Here is a 26,823-nt window from a genome sequence, read left to right on the forward strand (position 1 = left end):
TTACTTGGCAATCATCAGTAATTGATTGCTATCAAACCCACTCTGCGGAGGCCCAATTCAGCTGTGTAAATCTTAAATCTATAACTGGTTACAACTGTATCAGTGGGATGGGAAATGGGATGTTTACTCCCCTTACCGCACCCTATATACTTGCACTAAACTTATTAGATCTTGTAATCACTGCAAAACTTACGCTGATAGGGACTCCAGGAGGGGGTTGAAGTCTTTGATGAGAGCGCTGCGTTGGTGAGTGAATGTATCAAAGCTGTACTTGCCATGGTACGATCCCATGCCACTGCTGCCAACACCACCAAACGGCAGACTCTCAACTGTGCAAGAACCAACTCGTCACAATGGTAGGTAAAATTAAAATTTGAGTAATTGTTCTTTCGTAAAATCTATTTGAACAAGTTTTACTGAGTACTAAAACCAACCAATATTTCAAAATACACATGAAGCCAGAAAAGTAAGTAAGTAATAAATCCAGGTATTCTGCACATTTAATGAAGCTTTTAGACTAAGTATGAAATTGAGCTAATACTAACAAAAATAGTAATTTATGCACTTTGACTAGGAATCGTGTATATTGCCTATGCATTTATAGAATTCACACAGTTGTGGGTGGCAAAGTATTAATTTTTTTTTAAACAACTATATACGTGCTATACAGAATTGAAATATTTTGTACATGGATGGGTTAGCTTAGTTTAGATTAGTTAAGGACAAACAAGGAAACAAAAGTTCTACAACAGTGTATTTCATACGTTATCTGGAGTGTCAACAAGTATTCATAGAAGGACATGGCAAAGTATATACTGTAATGTGCTTTATTGCATACCTTGCCTGATTCATTTTATGCAATCTATAAATAAACCTAGGCATTCTGTAGAATACCTGATTATATAATTTGCCAGTATATATTGTAGATGGTTTTATAGTAGAAGTTATACCAGAACCAAATCATAAATTATTATTAGTCACAGTCCCCAAAACAGAACGTTTTAATATTTTCCAAAGATTTTCTACAGGCTTAAACGGTTCAAGTTACATGAAGTGTAAATAAACTGCGTGTGTGATAGTTTTAATGAATATTTGGAAATAATAAGTTTTCAAAAGCTTATATCCGTTTGAATATGTCTACTGTTATTATATTGATTTGCTTTAGAAATTTGTTTATTCTATGTGTTTACTCACGATCGATGCACCGTATATTGACATCCTAGCTTTCGTTTATGTAATGCATGACGTTTTGTAGCGTTACTGTTTGCAGAACAGAGAATTTTTCTACAGAAAATAAAGTTGTAGACTTTCTTCAGAAACTTATACAGGTTAAGTGTAAGAAAGGACCATGAGGCCTTTACTTTGCCTGTGAAAATAAGGTTTTCATTTTTTTATGTATTCAAAAATGTGTTTTATTGCAGGCCTCGCCGTCGTTCTGCGACAATGTCACACTGTCACCCGTAGTTCTGCTTTGGGGGTCACAGATAAAACATGTGTTTGTTAAGAAGTAGAGAAATTGAACATTAGTGTTCCAAATACTTTCAAGTTTGGGGTGTGTTGCTAGCATAGTAGTTACTACCTCGGACTTAACTGTAAGAAGGACGGTTTTCATCTCAGGCATATCCAACAAAAATTGACAGGTTCAGACCGCTTTCTCTTACAATATTTTGTGATTCCTTATTCTAAAATGCTACTGGACATGAAGACTAAAAATTTGTCTTCTGAAAACCTTGGGAAATGAATTATGCAATTGTCATTTGTTAAGTTGAAAAGAAAAGTTTTAAAATTAGAGTTTAAGTTCAAAATGGAAACGTGAAGTGTTATGGAGACTTCTAATATAATCACAGATCTAACCATATTAGTAGTGTGACAAATCATGGGTTCGTTTTTAACCCTTTGCATGTATCTTGCAAAGCATTAAAGCTGACCAGTAAACTAAGAGAACCAAACAAACATAGGAGACCCAAAGACATTCATTTGGCACAGTTTAGTTCAAACAGAATGGTGACAAAATGACAACATTCTTTTGATATCTCATGCAGAGTTATAGAAGACCTAACAACAAAGAGAAGCAAACAAAAAAGCTGGTGCAACACATAGACAATGATTTAGCAAAGGTTCAGTTCTAACAGATGATTAAGTAACTGATGACACTGTGGTTTCTCCTAAATAAATTAGAATAAAAAACGCTTTATGCCCCAAAACCCGGTGTATTGACTTTAATTGAGCGTAAAACAAAACAAAAATTCATCTGTCCCAGCAAACCTGCATACTAAGCAAATTTCCATTTGGCTGATTGGAATTTCAATAAAATCTATTTAAATAATATTCATTAGGTTTAACGATTACCTAGATTTTCTGCTACAGGGAGGGTAATAAAGTGGGTTTATTAGTAAAATATAATAACTTAGTATAAAATGAATAAATTTGCCAAGTTTGATCAAAATATATCGATAAACAAGCAAACTACAAGTTATTCTCCAAAAGAATAAAATGGAATTTCAAATATACAATGGTTTTTATTTTCTCCGTATTCAATGACCGTACAAAATCACTTCAACATACAAAATTATTTGTTTGTTTTAAGCTCTTCAAAATGGTTTAGAGAAAAATTGGGAAATTTATATTTATACACAATCAAGAATCAAATTGATTTGATCAAGAATTAAAATTGTTTCTTAAACTAGTATTGTCTACAAGATAAGGAATTCCTTCTGTAAAAAACTTGTCAGTAGCGGCCCTTGAACAATAAACAATGATCAGATGGTAAGAAGATTTTTGTTTGGTGTATTTCAATACCATTGGCATTTTTTAACAGGTTTTTCGGTTTTTGTAAGGAAACGGGAACCTAACAACAACCGAACTTAAGTTGACAGGCTGAGTGGATTCTTTGTGGGTTGTACCTCTTAGTGGACATTTTGCTTCTTTCTACCTACCCTTACCCTTACGAGGTGTGTTTACTGAAAACTTGTTTTATAGATGTTAGAAGTTTGTGTCATAAGATGAGAAAACGCAAATTTGAAATAATCATATCTAAAACAATAAATCACTGGGGCTTAAAGGGACAAGTGAACAATAATCACACGCCAAACCAAAATTAGTTGTGCAGCAAACGATTGATTTGTTTGAAAATCTCATGCAGAACAATGAGAACCAACATAGAAAGCGGACAAAAACGCGAACGAGACACAAACAAACCTGATGCATGAACGACAGAATCATTGATACAAACGCCTCCGCTAGACGTCTGGGAGAGAAACTGGTTAATCTGTTCCTCGTCTGAAGAGAAGATATAGAGTACCAGAGGACGAGGTCTATGATGACAAGTTATGTAAACAACTGACGATATTTGAGACTTTGTTTTGGTAACATTTCAAACTGGATGTTGGCTTATCGGTGGGTTGCAAAAATTAAGGTTTTGATGGCCATAGTTTAGAAAATCTTTACGATATTCACATAACATAAAAGTCACTGGAACAAACTTAAGTGTTCAAACCACTAGACTTATTTCAGTCATTATAACTGTACATCACAATGGCTTATAAGTGTGATTCATTTTGTTTTGATACAAATTTTTTACAGAAATATACAAGTTTAGTGCCTATCTTTAGTTTTGAAAACTATGTTTAAATTTTACCATAAAACATTATAAAAAACATACTGTTTTGAATTTAAAAAGTAAAACAGTGTTATCGTTTTAATTTAAATATTGTTTTAAAACAATTTACTATTTTAACAATTTATTCTTTAAAAATTGACAAATCAGACAATTTTTACAATATTTTTCAATCAGTCTGCATCCAGGTTAAAATCTTACCAAAACAGGAACATGATCACATGTAACTTTGACGTAATTAAGGAACAGTAACACAATAGAAGCTGCTATCACTCCATTCTTCTACAACAAACAGAAGACAAGCAACAAAAACACAAAAACAATTAAAGACGCAGAAGGAAGAGAAACTGCTGTTGCTATAAATGGGACAAACGTTTATCATTTTAATGGCTAAAGATATTTTGCATCTCATAGCATGATAGATTTACATTTAACTGTAGGGCCTATAGTAACTACCAACCTTCAATTTATCTACACACCCCAAGTGAAAAAGATAATGTAAATATTATTGCATACATCTTACATATTACAAAACCAAATAGCCTCCACCTAGCACAAAGAAATAGTACAGCTTAGTTAGAAAGAGATATACAGTGACAGACATTTGAAGAGAAGTCAAGAATTCCGCCACCAGAAAGAACCTGCAATATAGAGAGTAAATGTTAATGTGTGCTATTTTACCGGCGTAGTGCATGACGACCTCGTTGATACTGACGGAGCCACTGTTGGTCTGTTCTACGATGAGGTCTTGTACCTTGTGGTCCGCACTGAACACGTACAATGTCAATGGTTTGGGTCTGTAACATACATTGGCCGTTGTCTGAACTCAGCTGCTAGACAAACGTTTTCGCTGGCAAAAAATGTAAATTGAATGTAAATTGACATGTTAAACTATGGGTGCAAAAGATTTTTTAAGTATTTTCAACAGTTATTTTCAGTTTTGTGCTTGTGATTTTATAAACTAATGCAGGGGACTCCGAGCTACGGTCGGCACATCCAAACCTTGCGAACAAATTGTTTCTGTCCCGCCAAAAGGTGGCATAGGCTACCAAAAAATATCTTTAAAAGAAAGCTTTTTTTAATGAGTAGATCGATCGTCTATCGTGGCAACACTCATCAGTATATCTAATAGACAAGGCAATACCATGATCGTTTCCCGCAGCCGCAGCACACGTGAGCATATATTGCAATCTCGGTGATAACAACACCTGAAGTGTTTTTACTGGATAATTACCAATTATTGGTGTAACAGATTCTAAAACAAAATATATTTAATAATATGTCCCTGGTAAACAATCTTCAGATTGGTCCAAATGGTCAACAAGAGTATAAAAAATAAATGTTGAACATTTCCATTACAAGTGCAAGTTACTATCATTTATCTAATATAAAAAATATTTTAAGAAATAGTGCTTAAATCACTATGATTGTAACTGTTATCAATGTAAAGTTATACAACCTTTAGGTGTTGAAACTTATAATTTTTTATCTTTGTCAAAAACTTAAATTACTAGATTGAAATCCTATATGGCTTAAAACTTACTAAAGTTACCACTAAGACTATGATTATAAAATTAAAAACTACAAGCAAACATTGCTCGTATTATAGGATACTGAAAGTGAGGTTATAAAAATAATAAAAAATGTCTGACAAACATTAAACAGCTGATGAATAATTTATAAACTGTGTATTATATTCTTCAATAAGAATTGTATTGACTCGACCTTTGAAGGGCTGTAGATCGTAGCGCTTAGAAAAAACATAAATTCTAAGGAAGTTCGGCAAATCTACGCATTATCCCCTTTAATTTGAGACATAAATCTTGTAGATCGGTCCAGTAATTACTGAGAAAACAGACTTACAACTGTGTATTAAATATATAGATTAACTATTTTTCTTTTAGATGGGAAGTAACCTAGATGGTGTTTCTTAAAAAATATATGGTTGCTATCAACCCTGAGGTAAAAATGAAATACAGCAGCCTACATTATTTATTAAACCAAGACTTGGCTACAATCAAACCATAAGTTCACCATACTAGCTTAAAACCTACTCACCTGCTGTTGATAAAGCTAATGGCCTGGTAAGCGTTTTCTGCGACAACTATGGGCAGAATGGGTCCAAATATCTCCTCCTGCATGATTGGGTCTGTTGGCTTGACGTCAACCAATACTGTAGGAGCGATGAACCTATCTGTGGCATCTCGCTCCCCTCCAACAGCAATCCTACCACTGGTGTCCATCAAGTCTACCAACCGCCTGAGTGAAAAAAATAGTTTTTGTGCAATTTTTCATGTTAAGTGTAAGAAAGGGTCATTATGGTCTTAATTTTGCCTGTCTAAATAAATAATAACATATAAATTTCACTTTCAATTATTTTATTTAGCCTAAAAACATTTACCTGACTGTTGAAAAACATGTAAAAACTTTATATCCACTTTCAATAAAGATATATCCGGTTTAGATCCAAAATCTACAAGATGAAATCAAAAGTTACCAACATTGATAACTTTTTTATTCACATCGAGATATAATTAATAATTGAAAATTATTAAACTACTTGAGAAAAATTTTGATCCTACAATGCTAACTAATAAATACAAGCACTTGTAACTTGCATAACTGTTTATTCATAACTGGGAAGTAAATATGGATTAATATAAGAAGTACAGAAGCAAAATATATAACACTAACCATATTGGCTGTGAAATATTTAAAAACAATAGGACTGGGGCTAATTAAACTGCATGCTTCAATCTGCAAAACTCACATCTAAAAATGTGTTTTGGAATTTTAGTTGGACTGAGCCCCAAATATTTATTAATTGATTTAGTTAGGTAGATTTTTTAAATTTTGTCCTCAACTTAAAGCACAAAAATCCTCTTTTGTAGCAGTACAGTCCTACGATGCCACACATTTCTACAATAAGTGAATACCAGATTTGAGAGACAACACTTTAGAATAATGACAGTTACAAAAGCAAAGATAGTTTAAAACTATCTGCTAACTTTGCTAGCAAAAAGGTTTGTTTAATGTTTGGGTTAATTAATTCTTTAGTTGCTCTTGATGTCAGATATCAGTCGTATTTGGAACTCAAAGGAGATGAATCAGATTTTGCTATGGATAGCTGAGTGCAAGCAAAGCTAAGATGTTCAGTTGGTAAGTAATAATTCCTTTTTATGGTAAAAATGGTTAAATCTGGCAACAACTCTATCATGGGGATGAAATGTCTAGTTGTATCAATAGTTAAAGCTATAACATGAAAGACAAGAATGGGAACTCACTTGAAGTGTCTGTCAGAAACGATCCTGCACAGGTCTGGTGAGTCCTGGGATCGGTCTCCGTACCACTCTTTCAGGATAACCTCGGCTTCCTTCAGGAACTGTTTTTGGACCTGGACAAGAACACATCTAGTAACCAACCAAACTCAAATAATCTTGTGTAGTTTTTAGTAGGTCTTATCAACGCTTGTTTTACCGTGAGGTTCCATCTACAGCTACACATCACTGTATTCAATAATGAATAAGTAGATCAGAATGCGGAACCGCCTTTCCAACAATTTAAAAACATAGTAAACCGTGAACTACTACCTAGGTTTAAGGAAGAAATGTAATTTATTTTTTAGGATACAAACACTTTCATTTACTAAGACTCTGCACTATTGTGACTAATTAGGGAGCGAGCTGGTTTAGTGTTAGAGTATTGAACTTTGGTCCCTGAGGTCCCGGATTCAAATCCCTCTAAATCACCAATGGATTTTATCTAAAGATAATGCCGCAACCCCTAGGTTTAGACTGAAGTTATGTGAAAAACAAATCCGAGCTCATGCCTAACGTCCTAGGACAAAAAAAAGCCTGTGTACATATGATTTGGTTGAGTAATATAAGAAATTGTTTAGTCGAAAAATCGATGTGAACCTTTTTTAAAATGTTACTAACCAAAGTTGAAATAACCTATGTTATTTTACTGTCAATGATCAATGACTCTACTGTACCTGTAAGATATTCAGCTCAGTCATTGTTGTTTGAACGTAGAAACATATACACTTACAAAAATACAAAATGTTAATTGTAACATTCAAACTACGATACTTACATGTTGAGAACAAAGAATGTAATCAGGAGCAATGCAAGTTTGTCCAGCATTCACACATTTGCCCCACAGTATGCGCTTGGCTGCTATCTTTATGTTGGCTGTACTGTCTAGGTAAACAGGGCTGTAACAGGTACATATTTAATCAAAACTTGCCCCACAGTATGCGCAGGGCCTGATTACCCATCTAAACATTTGCTGACACAGATTTAAATGTGTACTTATTCCATCAGTGTTTATTGTATCTATAAAGAGATCCTGCAATAAGAAATTATTTTCTTTGTATATCTCACATCATTTGAATTATATACTCATGACACAAGAATATTAATAATTAACACAAGGCTAGTTAGTGGCTGTTACGGTTGATTAGTTGTATGGTGTTTGTATTTGAACCTATAGCCGGTTTTGCACTATATTTCAATGTGTAAAGGCATTTATATTTGGTGAGATTTCAAGTCAATTTTTTCAAAGATGTTATTCTCGGCCCTAACAACTAAAATGGCTGTGTTAAACAAAGCTTTGTTAAGTTTGTCTCACTATTGACACTGATCTCCAAACCATCAAAGTAACATCTAAAAGATAAACAAATAGTCCACTCCGAACGAAAATAAATTCATATTGATTTTAGAGTGTAATGACATATTTTATTGTCTTTTGGAAAGTGAAACATTAAGAATTAATGTTCAATTTATTTTTAGAGGCAATCAGTTTTATTACTGATTTTTGTAAGTACTACATCAATGCTATTACTTTCTTGTTCTGAATTAAAAATTAAAACTTCCAGTGAGCGACCCTAACAAAAAAGAATAAGCCGTCCTTAGTCTGTAAGAAGGCTTGTACATAAATTTATTCCACATTTTCACTCATTTTCTTTTTAGTACACACACACTGTTTATAAATGTATAGATAGTACTATACTATAATCTAAAGAAATGCTTTAATGTGTCATACTTTGATGTGATAAACAATTCTTTATCAACATTCTGAAAAAGTACCTTTTATCGTATTGCAGTGAAAACCACTATTATAACTTAGCTAATGCAGGAGCTAACTTATAAATAGCCCAACAAAGTCAGCAATAAATTTTATCACACAATGAAAGGTGTATTTTCCATTCTCACTTGTGTTCCAAAAATAAAACATCTTTTATATAAAAGTGTCACTCTGAGAGACCTGTAGGCCTACCTCTTGCCACCCAACTCCAGCGTGACCGGTGTCAGATGCTCGTTGGCAGCAGCTCGCACAATCTTGCCTACAGAGGTGGAGCCGGTGTAGAAGATGTAGTCAAACTTGTGTTTCAACAATTCCGTTGTTTCTGACACTCCTCCAGTGACTACATGGAAACATTCCTGCAGACAGAATACACCGTGTTAGGTGAATGGAAGCGATTACATCTACTGGAACCATCATTGACTGACTGTCTGTTGAACAAGAGTTGAGTAATTGTACTATAAAAGGTAATGTTGGGTCAGTTAAATTAGGTTAGTTAACTTCAATGTCATAAACGTAAATTTTAGGTTGTCAAAGTAAGTTTATCAATCCACTTTGATTACTTTTACGTAGACACGCCAGTGGCATTATTAAAAGGAAAACTATATAACCTACAGTGGTAGCTCAAATAAAAAAAATCCTCATTAACAGGCCACCCTCAACATCAAGTGATTTTCAAATCCCCTTGTATTTATTTCACCCCTAATCACATGTTAAACTGGTGATTGTTGTCGAGATTCTGGTGTAGAAAGTTTATCTCCATAAACTTAATACACACTTGAGCTGAGTATTAGTAGGTTAATACCCTTGCAAAAAAGTTCTAGAATGCCACTAGTATTAGGATACGAAGAATAAAAATAAAATTCAATAAAGATAACATATATTACTTTATGTAAAACAAACTATCTTCATATTTTATAAAAGAGGTAGGCAGTCGGTTTAACTTTGCATTTGCCTATCTACATGAACCATCTACAATCCAAATTCCGTACCCCAACAATAGCAACTTACCGAGTCCAGGTACTTAGGCACCAGCCGTTCTATCAGACTAGCACTGGCTGGCGCAACCTCGGAAGGCTTGATGATGACACAGTTCCCAGCAGCCACTGCACCGGCGACTGGAAGCAATGTGAGTTGTACTGGGTAGTTCCATGTTCCAAGCACTAGTGCCACGCCATAGGGCTCTTTCAGAATCTTCACACCATCAAACATGTTCGCCAGTGCCTTCTCTGGCTGAAATTTCAAAAAGAAAATCACCCTCATGTTTTAACACGAATTATCAAATATTTCATCAATGTAAAGTGTATCTCAGTAGACTAGTAATTCAGGGGATATTTGAGAGCTAAAAGAAACTGTTTCTCTAGCTGGCAAGCTCTAAGTAAGTAAGATGTTAGATAGTATTTCTCTTCTGCTGTTTAGCCTACTTTTATTTAATCTGAACAATCTGTACTTCTCTGTTCATGCCATTTTTTGTGGATAAGAAATGATAATCTGGTTTAAAAATCTTGGTTTTGATAGAAAATGCTAGGGTATAATAGGTTTGACTGACTAAAAATCTGTCATTCGTTTTAACTTCCTCTGTGTTGACTATAGTTTTGACCTCATCAGGTAATTCTGAACCATCGTCAGAGTTTAATTATCCTTTATTTATATATAGAACCTTACAATGAAGATGAATACACTTACCGTTTCAGGTTTCATCCAGTCTTTTAAATGTATTAATGTATTCCTAATGTCATTCTTCAATAAATCTATTTCCATTACATACGATTCCATCTTGCTCTGAAAACATACAAATAAATTTAACCCACCAAGTGTCCATAATAATGGCATTAATGTCGGCCCATTTATTGCGCATTAGCAGGGTTTTATTAAAATGTATCTTAGAAACTTAAAAACACTCTAAAGTAGGCCTATACTGTTTTATATATCATTTTGTTTGGTAAATTATGGGCTTCAATTTAATATATAAAACATTACAAAAAAAGTGTTCTAAAATTTTAGTGGGGTTACATTAACATTTCTCAAAAATTATAAAATAAATGAAAAAATTTTATGTTTATGCTCAATAATTTTTTATAATTTTAGGTCTACAAATAGCCTATTTTAAAATAGCCACTTTGTTCTAAATTTTATGAGGATTCCAAAAATATAATAATATAAGGAAGTAGGTTTGCAAATAAATAAGTTATGGGGGAAAAACAGATTTCGCACATTTAGCGTTAGCTAAGAATGCATAGCCTAACCATAGCTAGGAATCTGGCGGATAATTTACATCAATATCACTACCTACCTACTTCTTCAGGATCATCAACCAGCCCTTCAAAATCACTTATATATTCTTATAATGCACCACGTATATCACTACATTTTATTTTTAACACTAAAACAATGATAAACGTAATAAAACACATCAATCATCGGTGCGAGGTTAACCAAGTTGTTTACAAATACGCACGTCATCTGTCTGCTACAATATTTTCGGAACTAAAATGAAAAGCGTCTAGAAACAGACATCAGGAGAGAGCTTAGAACCTGCTGAAAACAACGATACCAATCTCGATCCAGTTCAATCTGATTCAGTCAGTCCCAGAGCCTTCGCCGTAAACGATGTTTGTGTGTCGCAAAAGCGACGCATAACACCACGGCGGATTACGCGACGCTTAACACTCGAAGGGTTAAAATCACTTAAAGGATACCCATCCTTAGAGTACCTAACTCATATAGAGCTCCCTCTTTTTTAAAGAAGGCAATGAAAGGGATGCTAGTAAAAAGGCTAGTGGTCCTAGGTTAGTCTCACTTGTCTCTGTTAAGTACGTGTTTCTTAGACTTAAGCCGGGTTTTCCTAGGCGCGGAGTCGGCCAGCGGAGAGAGGAACGCGGAGAGCGGACTCAGCTTGTCTTAGGCAATTTAATGTTAATGTTTTCCTAGAAGCGTAGCGGAATGCCATGTTAATTTCAATTCCGCTCTCCGCGTTCCTCTCTCCGCTGGCCGACTCCGCGCCTAGGAAAACCCAGCTTTAACCTTTTTTACTATTTATTCAATACCGTATGTCTTGTATTATTTATGTCTTGTTACTCCTAGGTATAAGTAGTTTTTTTTCTGTCTTATATTTTGCATGTATCCCTATTGTATTGTTCATCAGTTTCGCATTGTTACTTAGTTTTAGTATTTAGTCATGATGAGTATCTCACTATTATTGTAATTCTTATTGTAAATTGGTGAAATCCGTTGGCAATAAATAAATAAATAAGGCTGCTTTACTCCCTCAACGAATTAGGTAGAGGATAAGCCCCTCATGAGATAAGTGTCTGTCTGCCATGCCAATCTGTTCCAAGTTTTTAGGTATTATTAACAATTCTTTAAATATTGAATATTGTATATAGTTTTATTATATTTAAGTTTGTGAAGCTATCTAGATCCGGCAAAGATGGTGAACTCATATATAGCCTACAAGAAAGTAAGTATAGGCTAATTTGTCTTATATTTAACCTATCTATTTATAACCCCTTTGATTGTTATTTTTTTCCATAAGAAAGGCATGGTGCCTTCTGGATTCCAGGGATTGCGGTGAAGATTAAAAGGAATTTTGAAAAGATGGCAATTGTTATATCACAACTTACCATTTGATTAGTTGACCATTTCATTGACTTAAACTAACTGTAGACTTGTAAAAGAAAAAAAGGTTTGTGGTGGCCTATTTGAATATTTTAATATATGTTAAGTTTTTTCTTTGATGATCTAAAAACAATGACTTACCTTGTGTAAATCAGATGAGAGAGCTGCCACTATTTCAGCCCCATTTTCTTCGTAAAGTTTCAACAGCTGTTGCAACTGTTGCTTACGGAACTCGTAGGGTTTTGTTTTTCCACTGCTAAATGCATTCCTCGCTCTTTCAATAATCTGTAAAATTAGGCCTATTAAGTTGGAAGGCATTTTTCAGCTTAAGAAATATAGGCTAAATAAAATATTAAATTTTTAACAATATTAACAACAAAAAAAATGAAATTTCCTTGATTTCCTCAAAATTACCTTGTTTAGTGCGCAGGTCGCTTTCTAAGCGGCTGAACAATAGTATAGGTTTAAGGTTTTGGCTAAGTTGGCATTTTGATTAACTAAATATATTTTTGCGTTTCAATAAGTTAAGTAAAGGAAAATGGCATTTCAATGGCCTTTTTTTTAGTCTGAGTAGGAATAGGGTTTTCTCACTCTCTGATCCCAAGAAATGGGGTCCGTCTCAAAAAATATTACAAATCAAAGTATCAACTGAATCCGGACACACTATCGATCTACATCTTCATAGCTTTGTGTAAAATAAGTTAACTGTTAAAAGTTTTAAGAGGGCTTCATAAATGTAAGTAGGCTAACACTGAAAAATACATTTAAGAACAGTGGCAAGCTTGTCTAGTGGTAGAGTCCCAGGTTCTAATCCCACCAATCATTTGTGGCTTTTATTTAGTAAAGCCCAGGTGATATCCAAGCAACTCTTTGATGCACAACAATCACACACATCCGGATAAGGCACCTGGGTCCTCGGCCCGCCCCTTCCAGAAAAATAGCAGTGGATAAAATTTTGAAATAGATTCTCTAACTTTATTAAACTCGGAACTGAGTTATATAATTGTTTTAAATATATTTTTTCTTTTATTTTATAAATGTACCTAGCTTACAGGCATTAGCTTTGACTATCAATAGAACTTCTGGTTTCTGGAGTCCCCCAGGGTTCTCATCTGGGTCCATTTCTTTTCAATATATTTGTTAACGATGTTGTGGATAGTATCGACTGTCAGTGCTTGCTGTTTGCTGACGATATCAAGGTTTTCAAGTGCATAAAATCTCAGGCAGACTGTTCCACCCTTCAACAATGTTTGCACTCAATCGACAATTGGTGCCTGGATAACCACATGGATATCAATGTTTCAAAGTCTGCAGTGGTATCTTATCACCGTACCGAGCAGCGTATTGACTTCTACTACACGATGAATAATGCCATCCTGCCACGGAAGAGTGTCATACGAGACCTAGGAGTTTTAATGTCATACGATTTAAACCCAGACCTGCACATAAATACAATCTGCAATAAAGCCTCTAAAGCTCTAGGTTTTGTCATTAGATGTGGTAGATACGGACTTGATGTTAATGCTCTGAGAACTCTTTACATGACTCAGGTTAGGCCTGTGCTGGAATATGGCAGCTTGATATGGAATCCACATCAAATCAGCCACATATCAAGAGTAGAAAAAATTCAGAATCGCTTTCTTCGCTCTATTGGCGTCAAGTTGGGCCATGAATTCTATACAGTGCCGATTGAAGATATTCGCATCGATATGGGCCTTCCTCGACTGAGTGACCGTAGACAATCTGCAGACCTGTCTTTCCTCTGGAAGTTGTTGAACGGCGAAGTTAATGCTCCAGAAATACTTCGCCTAATTAATTTCCACGTTCCTCGACACTTCAGGCACATTCAACTCTTCAACAAAGCTTTTTTCTACAAACTACGCCTTCCACAGTACAATTCCACGGCTCCACAGAATTGGAAATCAAGCATGCCAACATGTTGACGTGTTCACCTGCAAACTGAAAGCCATAAAAAATATCATAGTTTAAGTTGTTATTGTTATTGTTTTTTGTTGATGAGAAATTGTCCTGAGATCACTGTCCGGAATTTGCTACCTGTTTGTTGTTTGCACATTCAGATAAATTTGTATTGCACTGTTAAAATTCTTCACTTAGTTTACGTCACTGTTATTAATTGTTGTCATTTTTTTTCTTTTTTTTTCTTGTCTGTCAAATATATTAATATTTTTGCTTGTTATTGTTATTATATTGAAATATTTATCAATTGTTATCTAGTTTTGGTAATCGTATTTTTCTCTAAAATGTTTATGCTTGTTAACTAGGATTTATAATACGCATGATCCAATTTTTTGTTAAAGCATTTTTGGACAATCCTGTTGGTGTCATTTTTTCATGTTAGCAATCTTTTTTTTCAGCAAGATGAATCTGAATCTGACTTATATATATTTATAAATATTTTATTGTATTGCCCTCATGTATTATCGATTGTAAAAATGGTGTTTACCGTATGATAAATAAATAAATAAATAAATAAACTATAGACACTCTATCCCCATGTTGTATTATTTGTCACTAGGATTTAATCAATGGACGTAGCTGAATTGAGCCTCTAACAGATTGCAATGATGTAAATTTTTTAATTTCTGATTACTGTTAAAAAGTTATTGTACTATTTTTTGCGCCATAAAACCCCATTGATTAATTTATTCCCTCCACTTACCCATTTTAAATTGTTTTCCCCTGTATGCCTAATTTAAATTAAGTAAGTCAAGGGCGTACCCGGGATCAAAACTAGGGGGGGCTTTGTAACAGGGGCGGCACACCAGGGGGCCTGGGGGGTATGGAATACCCCCCAGCACATAGGGGGCTCCCCCGGGAAAATTTTAAAAACAATAAGCTGAAATAAGCGTATTTTTTTACGCAATTTTGAGACATTAATATATCAAACCTAGCTCGATAATCCAATGTTTATTTAAGTCTTAGTTTATGAAGTGGCTTTATGTCCGTCAATGTGGTCAGGTCAGGTTGCTTAGCTGTACAATACACATTTAACTGTATTTTTGTGCCCTTGCCAACTTTTCACGTCCATTTATAACACCCAAAATGTGTGGTAAACTATTTTGAAGAATGCCTGATAACTTATGCCGTAGAGCAATTTTGTATGTTACATTATTGTTGAAGGCAACTAAAAACAAAATAATGTCACAAAAAATAGGTTTAAATTAATTCATTATAGGCCTACTACACAAAGTTGTTAGTTTAGCCTATACATATTGCAAGAAATTAGTCTATTTAAATTACTAATATAGGAATTTTTATTTTATTTTAAAAATAACTCAGAAACTAATGAAAAATTGATAACATGTGCCAAAAAATGTCATAAAAAATCTGTCCATCTTACTCATATTTTCTTGTACTAATAAAACTTTTCTTGGATCTCAATTTTGTATACCTTATCCTGGCTTCTAGGGGGGGGGGGGCAGCTGCCCCACCCGTGCCCCTCTCTGGGTGCGCCCATGAAGTAAGTTAGGATTTAATGTCAGGCTGATGGTAGAAAGTATGTTTCATTTTGCTTCTGTTAATTTATATGAAATCTTACCTCCGTGTATTTCCCCATATCTGTGAAAACTGACTCGGACAAACAGCAATTCTCTGAAACAAATATTGTAAAATTATTACCGTAACCTAATGTGTACCAAAATCCTATTTTTTTTTTTTAAGTCTTATGAGGTTTAAAGGTTTCTGTTTACCTATTTTGAAATTATTGACACAATTTTCTCCACACAGTTTTAAACTTAATACATTCATATTACTGTAGCCTATCAAATAGAGCTTATTAACTAACTTATGATGTGCAATTCGAGTTAAATTGCTTCATTAGACATCCAAGACGTTTAAGTTATCAGACTTCCATTGAATCTCATGACTTCAACTTGTAGGACATTGATACGGTAGGCCTACTTTTATCCTAGGGTAAAAATTCAGTTTCCACAACTCACCTTGTTAGTGTAAGTTACCGTAAGTTAAGTCCATCTCAATAGAAAAGGATGATGTATAGATTTTGTAAGGAAAGGTATTTGAGGTAACTTAAAGTTATGACACAATAAAAACCGTTGGCTAGGCCTACTTTTGGGGGGAAATTTTTAATAGGCCATAGGCCTACTTTTTATTTAAAACCATGAAAGATTTTGTACTGTGTTGTTGTTGACCTAAAATTGCATTAGACTAAGTTAAGTTCAATCAATTCAATTATCAATTATTTAAGATGGGGACGCCAATATGTGCGTATAATAACCCAAATATGAGTGAAGGATGAGTGTAGGATGAGTGGCGCGATCTTGTAGTCTTGTTAGTGACTAAGGCTGACATATTCCTTAGACACAGCTGTTAATTAATAGCCCATACAGCTAATGGCAACTAAGTTAAGGGACCTACAGTTTATAGTGGAATACAAACCAATTTTTCCTTGAAATTAACGAATTGGTTTAATTATCAGGATAGTACTGCGGATAGTCGTAGTACTCACTAGTGTGGAGCACACCAGGGAGCATCGCATCCACAGTGCATGCTTATAAATATCCAAAATTCATAAGTTACATCATACGGACCAAAATTAAAGTGTTACTGATAAACTTAAGTTAAAACCAAACTTAGCCTAGCCTATAGAACATAGGCTATACTCTTATATGACAAGAATAGTATATTGAATACTTCAAGAATTTTTAAAACATTAACCTATAAAATGATAACATATAGAACTAGGGTTAAAATCTAATAGGCTAACTTATTTGTGTTTTCCAGTTTTACAAACAAATTAAACTAGCCTATAAAATGGGCATATGGCAACTTACAAGCTACAATATTATTATCAATTTAATAATGAGCACTTGAATCATACAACAAATAGTTCAACGAGACAAGGCAAAACAAGGATAACGGTAGTAATGCTGCATCATAACAATGTTCCTACAAAATTGACAATGAATTAATTATTTATAATGTATGGCAATGACAGGCCTATTTAACAGACCTATTTACTAATAAACAGCTGATGTCAAATGAATCTTGACATTTGACAATGACAACGTCCAACGATGAATGATTTGATGATTGATGAATGACGGAGGCTGGCGGATGTCAAAGCAGAAAGCAACCAGTTTTTGTTTACAGGCTGACCAACGTGAAGATTTAAAGAATTGGTTTGCAAAAAAAATACAATTTGCCATACCACATAAAAATAATTACCTTCGTAAATATAAACACAGAATCATGTATTCAGTATTATTATAAGGGGGAATTGTATGTAATTTTTATTCAGCTTTAATTTATCCTTCCATATTTTTATTCTTCTTCATATCTCTTCTCTCCGGAGCTTCACCTATAGATCTACGAGTGGAAGCGCCATCCGTTTCTTCAACAAACTCCCAGCTGCCACTAAGACCCTCGCCACTCGCCAGCAGAAAGTTTAAAACCACCACAGCAAATTTCTTCCGTAAAAATCCCTACTTCTCAATAAAGGAATTCCTGGAAGGTAGTTTGGATTAGCTTAATTAGTAACATAGTGACCTTTTTTTACATATTTAAAAATTTTTGAGTCTTGTACATATGTGCGGGAAATAAAATAAGTTGTTTTTACGCTGACACAGCCTATTCCCATCATACGATGGGTCAACGGCCAAGAAGGTGGTAATAAGGTAATAACATAAATAGAGAGATGGTCATCTGGTACTATCTCTCACATTAAACCTCATCACAAATCAGATAAAAAGCTTTAAACTATCAAAAGCAGTGACCCGACAACAGAAGCTTAGACACTGTGGACGGTCTAACATTAAAATTTTAACATTTAGGACGGTAAAAACAAAAGATAATACTGCCGGTATGAGACAACGTGACTTCCGTCTAGACATAATTTCCGCCCGATCACGTCGTGTTTCGTAGGCCTACCATACAGGACCCAGCTGTTCCTGATCATTGAGCTTTGAATAAATGATCCTGACTAATGAAACCGCTGATCTTAGTCAGTAACAAAGCTACACAGATCATCACACAGCATTCTACACTCATCCTTCACTCATATTTGGGTTAAAATACGCACCTAGGTGGCGTCCCCAACTAAATTATTGATAAATTGACAATTGATACCCTAGCTATCATCTTTCATTTTTACCGTCATAAATGTTCAAATTTAAATGTGTGTGTGTGTGTGTGTACGTGTCTTATTTATTATTTTATCAACTAACGACCTTCATATGAAGCGACAACACATCTTCACTGGCCTGGGGTTGACTCCCAATAATATGAGTTGAAACCGGTTGCCATACCGCAACGCGATGGATCGCAAACATGCAAGTATTTTACACAAATGTATAGGCTATATAGTGGTTTAAATTACCTTGTTACTGTCAAAACGATCCTTTGTAGTTAGTAAGACTACAGCTGTTTCATGCTTCGAATGGAGCACATCATCAGGTCAGAAGAATGTCAAGTAGTCTTCATATTCCTCGCAGTGGAGTTCGTCAAAAGTTTAATAATAAATAGAGAACGAAACACATAACACACGGAAACACGAAACATTTAATATTGGTCGACCAGACGACGGTAACAACACGAATTCGAAGCATGAAACAGCTGTAGTCTTACTAACTACAAAGGATCGTTTTGACAGTAACAAGGTAATTTAAACCACTATATAGTTAATTCAGACGATCCAGAGGCCATTCCACCATGAAAATGTATAGGGTTCAAATGCGATCAGGAGGTTCAATTCAATTCAATGTCGTGAAACAATAACACGGAGAACCGAGCCCAGTCTTAATGCGAACATAAGAAGCCATTGTTGAATATATTATGACATTGATTATGATGGCAGGTAGGTCATGATGAGCATTCATAGAAGCAGCATTGCTAGCATTACAGGTGTCATTGAATACATAATCAGTTTCAGGCGTGGCTGGCCTTGGATTTGAGGCTCTGGGTTCAAAATTGTGTTTAAAACGTTGTATCGATAGACAAACCGAATGTTTAACTTTGATAGGTAAAACTTGATCATATTGACTTAAATAAACTGATTGTCTAGTGACGATTTTCTAATTCAATGTAAACGTATATGTTTTTTGTAGTATCTTTGACTGTTCATATATAGAACTAGACATTCCATACCCATATTAAAATTGTTGCCATAGTATTAAAATCAAAATTGGACGAAGCTGAAATAAGCGCTGTAAATTACTGATTTCTGTCAAATATTCAGACTTTTAAAGAGTAAGACAAACTGATAAGACGACTTATTGTACACTGTATCATCTTTTATTTTACGACAATAATTACTATCTCAGTTAAAAAAATAAGGTAGAAAATATAATTTTACACTCTCTGGTGACTGGCTCACCTATGACCTTTTTTAGTAAAAATTTGGCAACAGCAGGTTCCACGAATATTAGAGCAGAAATATATGGCTTGGCTGGTGCATAGATGTCATGTCTATCTCTGTTTGATTGTAAGGTTAGCAACCTATTTAGTTTTGTGTAGGTCAAGTTCAAATGGGTAATTAATATAACCCACCCCGATGCCTCAATTCCCTTAATTTAAAAAATATGCAATTTTAATTCAATATTTTTTTAGTCAAGCATTGTCTAACGAAATCATAGACATAATCTACAAAAATTGTTTACTGTTTATATTATGAAAGTGTGGCCATACTGTAATTTGAAGATGAAGCTTTTAGACATTTAAATCATTAAACTTTATTTGTCATTGTTATTAATATTATGTATTGTTCTCACAAAACTTTTTATCATATTTATTGTTATTTCATTATTATTTATATTATTAGTTGTTTTCTAGGTTAGTCCATGTGCCATTTATTGTATACACATATTCATTATTTATTCAACTATGTATTTATTTCTCGTTACTCTTAGTTATTTCATTGTCCATGTTCGCATGTACTGTATTCTTATTATTGTCACTTTTAATATTCCTCTCATTATATAGGATATTATAGGATATTTAGTCATAATGAGCAATTCACAACTTGTAATCAAACTGTAAAATTGGTGTGAATCCGTTGACAAAATAAATAAATAAATAAACTTAAAAATATCATACTAATACCCTATATATATATGATACTTTTCAAACAATTCAGGAGACAGATTCGGTTTTTATTACTTACTTAAACACATTCAATGTCTCTTGATCAATAGAACATTTTAAATACTTCACAACACAGTCACTAATATCCCAGCCGTCATTAGGATTATTACGAACAATTAATTGTTCTGTAATGTTCGTCCCCAGTCTATTACTCTAACTAGGTATTGTTCCAGAAATAGCTAAAATGAGCATTAAGGTTTATCAATTTATCAAGTAACAGGCTTCACAGCAAGAAAAAAACTACAATCAACTGAAATAGTTGAAGAAGCAAAAACTATGGAAGCTAAATAATGCCTTTGCATGCAAAGAACTTACAACCGAAAGAAACTTTAGCCCAAGAAAGAAGATGATAAGAGTCGTCAGTTAGTTTTCTTTTGCAATAAACAATTGAAGATGTCAAAGCTATTCAAAGCCAAAAAAATATGGATTGAGTAGATGTGAATTTTTTTGTTCATGACCAAAGCTGTAACAACTAATCTAAAGGTCGAAACACAAGGAGCATTTAAGTTTACTAATTGGTTTGAAGATATTTTTAATTTTTATAGATAAATTGTTCAGTTCTTTTTAGCTAATTCCTCATACTGCAATGATCTATTTACCATAGGTCTAATGATAAGACCTGGATCCAGGACCGATTTACTTTTTCATTTCTATGTCCCAGTTGCCAAAAACGCCATCCGTTCAAATTTATTTATATAAATATATGTGCCCGTTAGCACGAAAACTCGAGCAAAAATCATCCGATTTTGATGAAATTTGGTACAAACACGTGAACCTACTTTTATTTTAACGAGTTCACGAACCAGAATGATCGGACTATGGCAACAGGGAGGGGTTTAAGGGGGGTTTTACGGGGTAAAATTTTTTTATATTTTTGACCTGACAAATAATTTTACAATTTCTTCTCAACCATTTTGTAAAGCTTTTAAAAACAAATAATTTAGTACATTGAGGTGTTTTTGTACAGTTATTAGTCATGGAGAAAAATTAAAAAAATTGTTTATAAAAGGAATGTCAGTTTGTGCCTGAATAGAAAATATTGATATCATCTAAACATAGCTAACATAGCTGATAGATGAATGTATAGACAAGCTGGGACAGTCAGCTCTACATTTATCTGTATAAAAGATTTTTTTTTATTTTGGCTTTTGGACTATTTCTAACTTTGCATTTTAATGGCCTTAGGCTAACACTAGCAGTCCATAAAATTTAATAACAGTCACAAGACTCGTCTGTAACGGCAGCATAATATTGTATCAGAGATCGAACATATACTCCCTTATAGACATATCGTTATTATGGATACATTTATGACAATTTCAAGCTAAGTTTGTGTTTCTTAGCGGTTTTTGAAGGCAGTAAATTTTGTCTACTATTCTTAACTATTATCATAATTAACCTACGTACTCTAGCAGTTTGATCAAAACAACTCTCACCTATCAAAGTCTGAAGAAGGATCGGTGAAGTACACGTAAAACCAACTTTAAATTAAAATACCACACACAGCTGACTGCACAATTGCCACTGACTGACTGACTCTACTAGCTGTATAAACAGCTGACTCATGATGATAAGATTGTTGCCTGCTCAAGCTCATTACTCTATGTAACCGGTAAACAAAAACAACCGCTCACAGCCATCTAAATCTTTGTCAATACAATTAGCAGTTTACAACAATCAACTGTCAAACTGTATTGGAAACCCAAATAATTGTTTGATAATTGGCTACTCTACCTGTCAGGGTCATATAATTCTGAAGGTCAATCTCAAGGTCAAACTTAATGAGGAATCGCAGCTGGGGGATTTGTGTAAAAAATGCTGTAGTTGGCAGACATGCAATCTACAGAAGCGGTATTTAGTGTGATGGTACGAAATAAACGTGACTATTGTATGTTGGGTTGCCACAGTTGAGTGAAATTATGATTTTTTTGTGTAATGCCCGAAGTTGGTAGTTGTGAGTTTTATGTTGTTTAGGGAAATTTATTATTACTCATAGGCTATTTAAGATTTTTGAATCAAATATCATTTTGTAATCATCCCAAAATTGGCTGCAACGGTATTTTTTTGTTAGCGGATTTCCCTATAGGGGAAGCTATTACCGTAAATAGCACGGTAAGTCCTAGACCCGGGACCGATTTACTTTTTTGTTTTGATGTCACTGGGAGGCCAAAACAGTGTATGTATGTGTATGTATTTTAATATTTTACCACGGAGGCAAGGGGAATTTTTGTTTTATTTCGTAACTTGTTTTGCCACAAATCTTACATACCAGAACACAATTAACCTGACTTTGGGTAAATAAACATAAATAAATAAACAAACGATTATTTCGTTGTTACTAACAAGGAAAAAGTATTAAATTGATCAATATTTTTATTTTACAAGGTTACTTCATGTAAACTGAGTCCTTTCTACTTCTACTATTCCATACATGTATGGTATAATTCTTGTTTTTGTGCTGGAAATTGTAAAATTACCATTATTGTGTCGAAGTATCAAGATTCCAAATCGTGTAACTTGTTTATCTGTATTCTATAGTGGAGAATGAGGAGAATGTTCCTTTGGGATTCTGAACAACAGGATGCGATTGATATTGATAAGATTATTGTTGTGTTGTTGGAAATTTAGAGCTAAATGAAAATATAATGACTTTTATCAAGCGCGTGGTGAGCTAGTAATTGACCACTGTCAACACTAGCTCACATAGAGAATTTTGATAACACAGCCGAATCTGAATGGGAGGTCCAATATCGCAGGTTGCTTCAGTCTGTAAGAGTATTTAAATGAGTATAACTTATAAGTATAGAAGTATGGTATGCTATTTCCAACATGTTTTCTAAATGCTTAAGTACAGTAAAGTAATTTACACATCATCAAGTCTACACGCGCTTTACATATTTTAAGCGGAATACGGATGAAACATGAGTTTAGAATTAGTGAGATGAATTGTGTAGCTTTGTTGCTAACTTAAGTATGCAGTTTCTTTAACCAGTAATTAAGCCAAATTATCAAGAACAGCTAGGTCCAGTTTCGAACCTTTAAGTTATTAAAGAGCCACAGAATTTCCCCAGGATCGAACCGGTGACCTGATTACTTGATGTTTTTACTACCGTACGCAGATTGTAAACATGACAATCAGTGAAAATGAATAGAGGTCGAGAAAACGCACAACTAAGCAGAATCAATAATTTTAGGACCAAGACTTTAACTCTCAGTGTCCTCAATGACCTTGACTAAAGATCGCCCTTGAAGCCCGGAGTCTCTCGTCGCATAACAAGACCGTTTCCTCCCAGACAAGGCGAAGGATAAACCTTGAACCTTTATAAACAGGTTTGGTCCATACGTTTCCGCAAATACATTGTTTCAGGATTGACTAAACATCGTAAAACTCAATTATCTAGAAATCTGTTAAAGTATTATAGGAAGTGAAATGTTCCGTTAAGTTCACTGGAACTTCTACTAGGTCGTCTGTTACGTTTTCGAGTTTCGATGTCACTTGTGCTTGGGTAAGAGATTACAAAAGTAAAAAGAAATTTTTGGAAATACTATGAGGAAAATTGTTAATTACTTTTGCTTAAGTTAGATTTTGTTTAGGTTGAGCACTTTTTAATTTAGGTTGTATGGATCTAATGATCTTAAAAATAATAGTTCTTAGTTTAAAGCTCGTTATTGGTAATATATGCTGTTTGTAAGTTATGTTTATGCTGTTGCTATTATATGATTATTGCTACTATATGATCCTTTCGAATGTACTGTTGTAAAATTTTTGAGTGCACAAGTGTAGATTTTACAATTTTTCTTTTCCATTTTCATATATTTCATGCTGCAGGTTGACTGTTCTGACATTTATTTTGTAAGGTTATGACTCTCAACAATATCCACTGATTGTAATATGACTATTTAAGTACTGATATTCATTCAATATGTTCTTTGCATCTGAAGATGGGATCAGATTCCAGTTTCCCAAACGCACTGAGCTAAGTATTTGGATAGGCTAGGTATCGGCATTGACTATTGGATACAGTTGTATTAATAGTCAAAGGTATCGGTTTAACAAGATAACAGCAACCCCAATAATTGTATGTGCAGTAGTATGTTGACAATATTTAGTTTTACCATTGACTATTGGAACTACTACTTACTAGTCAAAGGTTTTACTATTACCAAGCAGGTGTGACGATTATTTATACCTTACATGCTAGTTGCTTTGATTGACTGGTATTTAAAAAAATATAAACCCACAAGTACAAAATTTGAATTTAATTAAATAATAATAGTATAATGTCTTGGTATTTCAATCTTAAATGATTTCAGTTTGATTCATTTATCACATTTTACCTTGTTTGAGGTCGACTAAATAAAAACAAAAAACTATAATTGCCTGTTAACATTCCATCCGCTGATCCTCAAGGAAAACTTGTCAGTAAGTGTCGAGAATCTACGAATAAACGTTGTTCCTACTATTTAAAAATTTTTTATTCCATTCGTAACTATAACTGTCATCCTTTGTATGTTAGTTCTGTTTTCAAAGATTCAAAAATAAATAACAAGATTAACATAAAAAAAACTATTACAAATAATTGTACCTGTTACTGAAATGGAGAAATTCTTGGACAAATAAAGCATACGAAAATATAACAAAAAATCAAATTGGAATGTTTAACGTAAGAAAGAGTTCAGGTTTTGTTTCAAAAAAGGAAAAAGTTAGACATGTTAAAGTTTATCTATATCCAAAGTTAAATCATAATAAATATAATATTGATCTCTGCGGGTTTGTAGAGAACCAATGCCTTGTGACCTGTTTGTTATGAGTTTCGGTTTCAAAACACGCGTCTCTGTGGTTTTCAGCGTCTCGTACAAACAAGGCTGCGTGTTTGTCTTGGTTCTTTGATTATTGATGGACACTTCAATAGTAGGTAATTCAAAGTAAACATGTTAAAACTCTGTACTAATTTTAAAATCAAACCTAACCAAAAATTATTATTAAAAGTAGGTCATAATGGGTCACGACCTTGGATGTAACCAGTGAATGACCGTTTCAGTCATTGACTAGAACACGAAATCTCATCAGAAATCTTTGGATTATGATTGTAGTAACAGTAACCAGGATTTTTGCCCGTAAGTTAGTTAGTTAATCTACTAGATGAAAAGTTGCAATTTACTAGAATCTATAGTTCAACGACGATGAAATGGTTATTTTTATTGTGTACAGGGTGTCCAGCTTCGACGTGAGACTCTTCAACGGGTTGTTTAATGAAAACGAAGGAGGTTAGTAAAATTTTAAATTGTTATATAATATGCGGTAATCCATTGGTGCAATGATTTTTAATTATATTTTTCCACACTCAGTTTGGACATTATATATTAAGTTTTACCATTAAGAAGTGAATGAGAATACAGATATGACGTTAAAACTATTTCCTACACTGTCTATTAAATAGCCTATTTACCCATGTCGGATTCAATGGAAAATCGAGCTTAACAGTAATTTACTGGTGAACTTACCTATTTACTATTAAAAAGGTCCAGAATCGAGATAAACGTCAACAAATGTCTATAGATTAGTCACTAGTCTTAGTCTATACCACAGTGAAGTAAGCTACACTTCTCTTTGTACAAAGAAAACAAGCTTAATAAGAAGCTTAATTGATGAAATTTAAGATTAAGTTTGAAGGTAACAAAATGTAACAACTAAAATGTATTATGTAAAATGTATGTAGACAAAATAAATATTTTAATGTTCAGATTTTGTCATGGATTCAAGAAATTTTTTTTAGAAACAGACAATAATATCTATCCAATAATTACTATTATAATCAGTAAATTATCTGATTGCACTGACCCCACATCCTACAATTAATTATATCATAATGTTAGCCCAACACCATGGATAACATATAATCCTTTGGGGGTTACTTAATTTTAAAATCACACAACAACAATCAATAGTAACACGATGCCCACAATTGAAAGCCTTTTAAAGTGAATTTTTGCGAATGTTAATTATTTATTATTTTAATATTAAAATAAAAGAATTGACATTTCTAGCGCCCTTAACTATAGAAAATATCCAACCATTTACCTTAAAATTATAACATAACGTCACTTGTGGAATATCGCTGGTCATCTGTATTCAGACCAGCTGATTCTGCTCCAGCTGACTGAAATGAGTAAACCGTCGAAGTCGACCTTGAAAACAGCTGATTATTGGAGTCAAGTTAAACTGCCTATTATCCCAGAACGTTGTGGAGGACCTTGCTACCTTTATACTGGACTACTGGACTGCCATACTAGACTATACTATACTACTGGTCCATCAATAAGAAATACTGTACTCCCTTTTGAATGTCCTCCTTATGGATTAGTAGAATACTTTTTAAGGTGTA

General features: G+C 33.8%; 1 protein-coding gene across 8 annotated transcripts in view; it reads right to left on the minus strand.

The window, feature by feature from the left end:
* The window catches only part of LOC128996480 (aldehyde dehydrogenase, dimeric NADP-preferring-like), a 50,373-nt gene that overhangs the window by 12,534 nt on the left and 11,016 nt on the right, over positions 1-26,823 (minus strand). For 4 of the 8 annotated variants that reach the window (XM_054421839.1, XM_054421836.1, XM_054421843.1 and 1 more), the window contains exons 2-11: positions 15,879-15,931; positions 12,461-12,604; positions 10,388-10,483; positions 9,713-9,934; positions 8,897-9,060; positions 7,712-7,832; positions 6,901-7,010; positions 5,675-5,875; positions 4,298-4,413; positions 194-329 (exon numbers count right to left, since the gene is read on the minus strand). In XM_054421839.1, the coding sequence (XP_054277814.1) occupies positions 194-329; positions 4,298-4,413; positions 5,675-5,875; positions 6,901-7,010; positions 7,712-7,832; positions 8,897-9,060; positions 9,713-9,934; positions 10,388-10,483; positions 12,461-12,604; positions 15,879-15,931 (1,363 nt within the window). Of the gene's footprint in view, positions 1-193; positions 330-3,198; positions 3,315-4,297; positions 4,414-5,674; positions 5,876-6,900; positions 7,011-7,711; positions 7,833-8,896; positions 9,061-9,712; positions 9,935-10,387; positions 10,484-12,460; positions 12,605-15,878; positions 15,932-17,130; positions 17,260-17,309; positions 17,417-21,873; positions 21,962-26,823 lie in introns of those variants that run through there. The other 4 variants (XM_054421840.1, XM_054421841.1, XM_054421842.1 and 1 more) reach the window with 4 other exon arrangements.

The sequence above is a fragment of the Macrosteles quadrilineatus genome, unplaced genomic scaffold (assembly GCF_028750875.1).
Source record: "Macrosteles quadrilineatus isolate MER2022 unplaced genomic scaffold, UCM_ALF_1.0 Scaffold_6__1_contigs__length_79288215, whole genome shotgun sequence".
In the NCBI taxonomy this organism is placed as follows: domain Eukaryota; kingdom Metazoa; phylum Arthropoda; class Insecta; order Hemiptera; family Cicadellidae; genus Macrosteles; species Macrosteles quadrilineatus.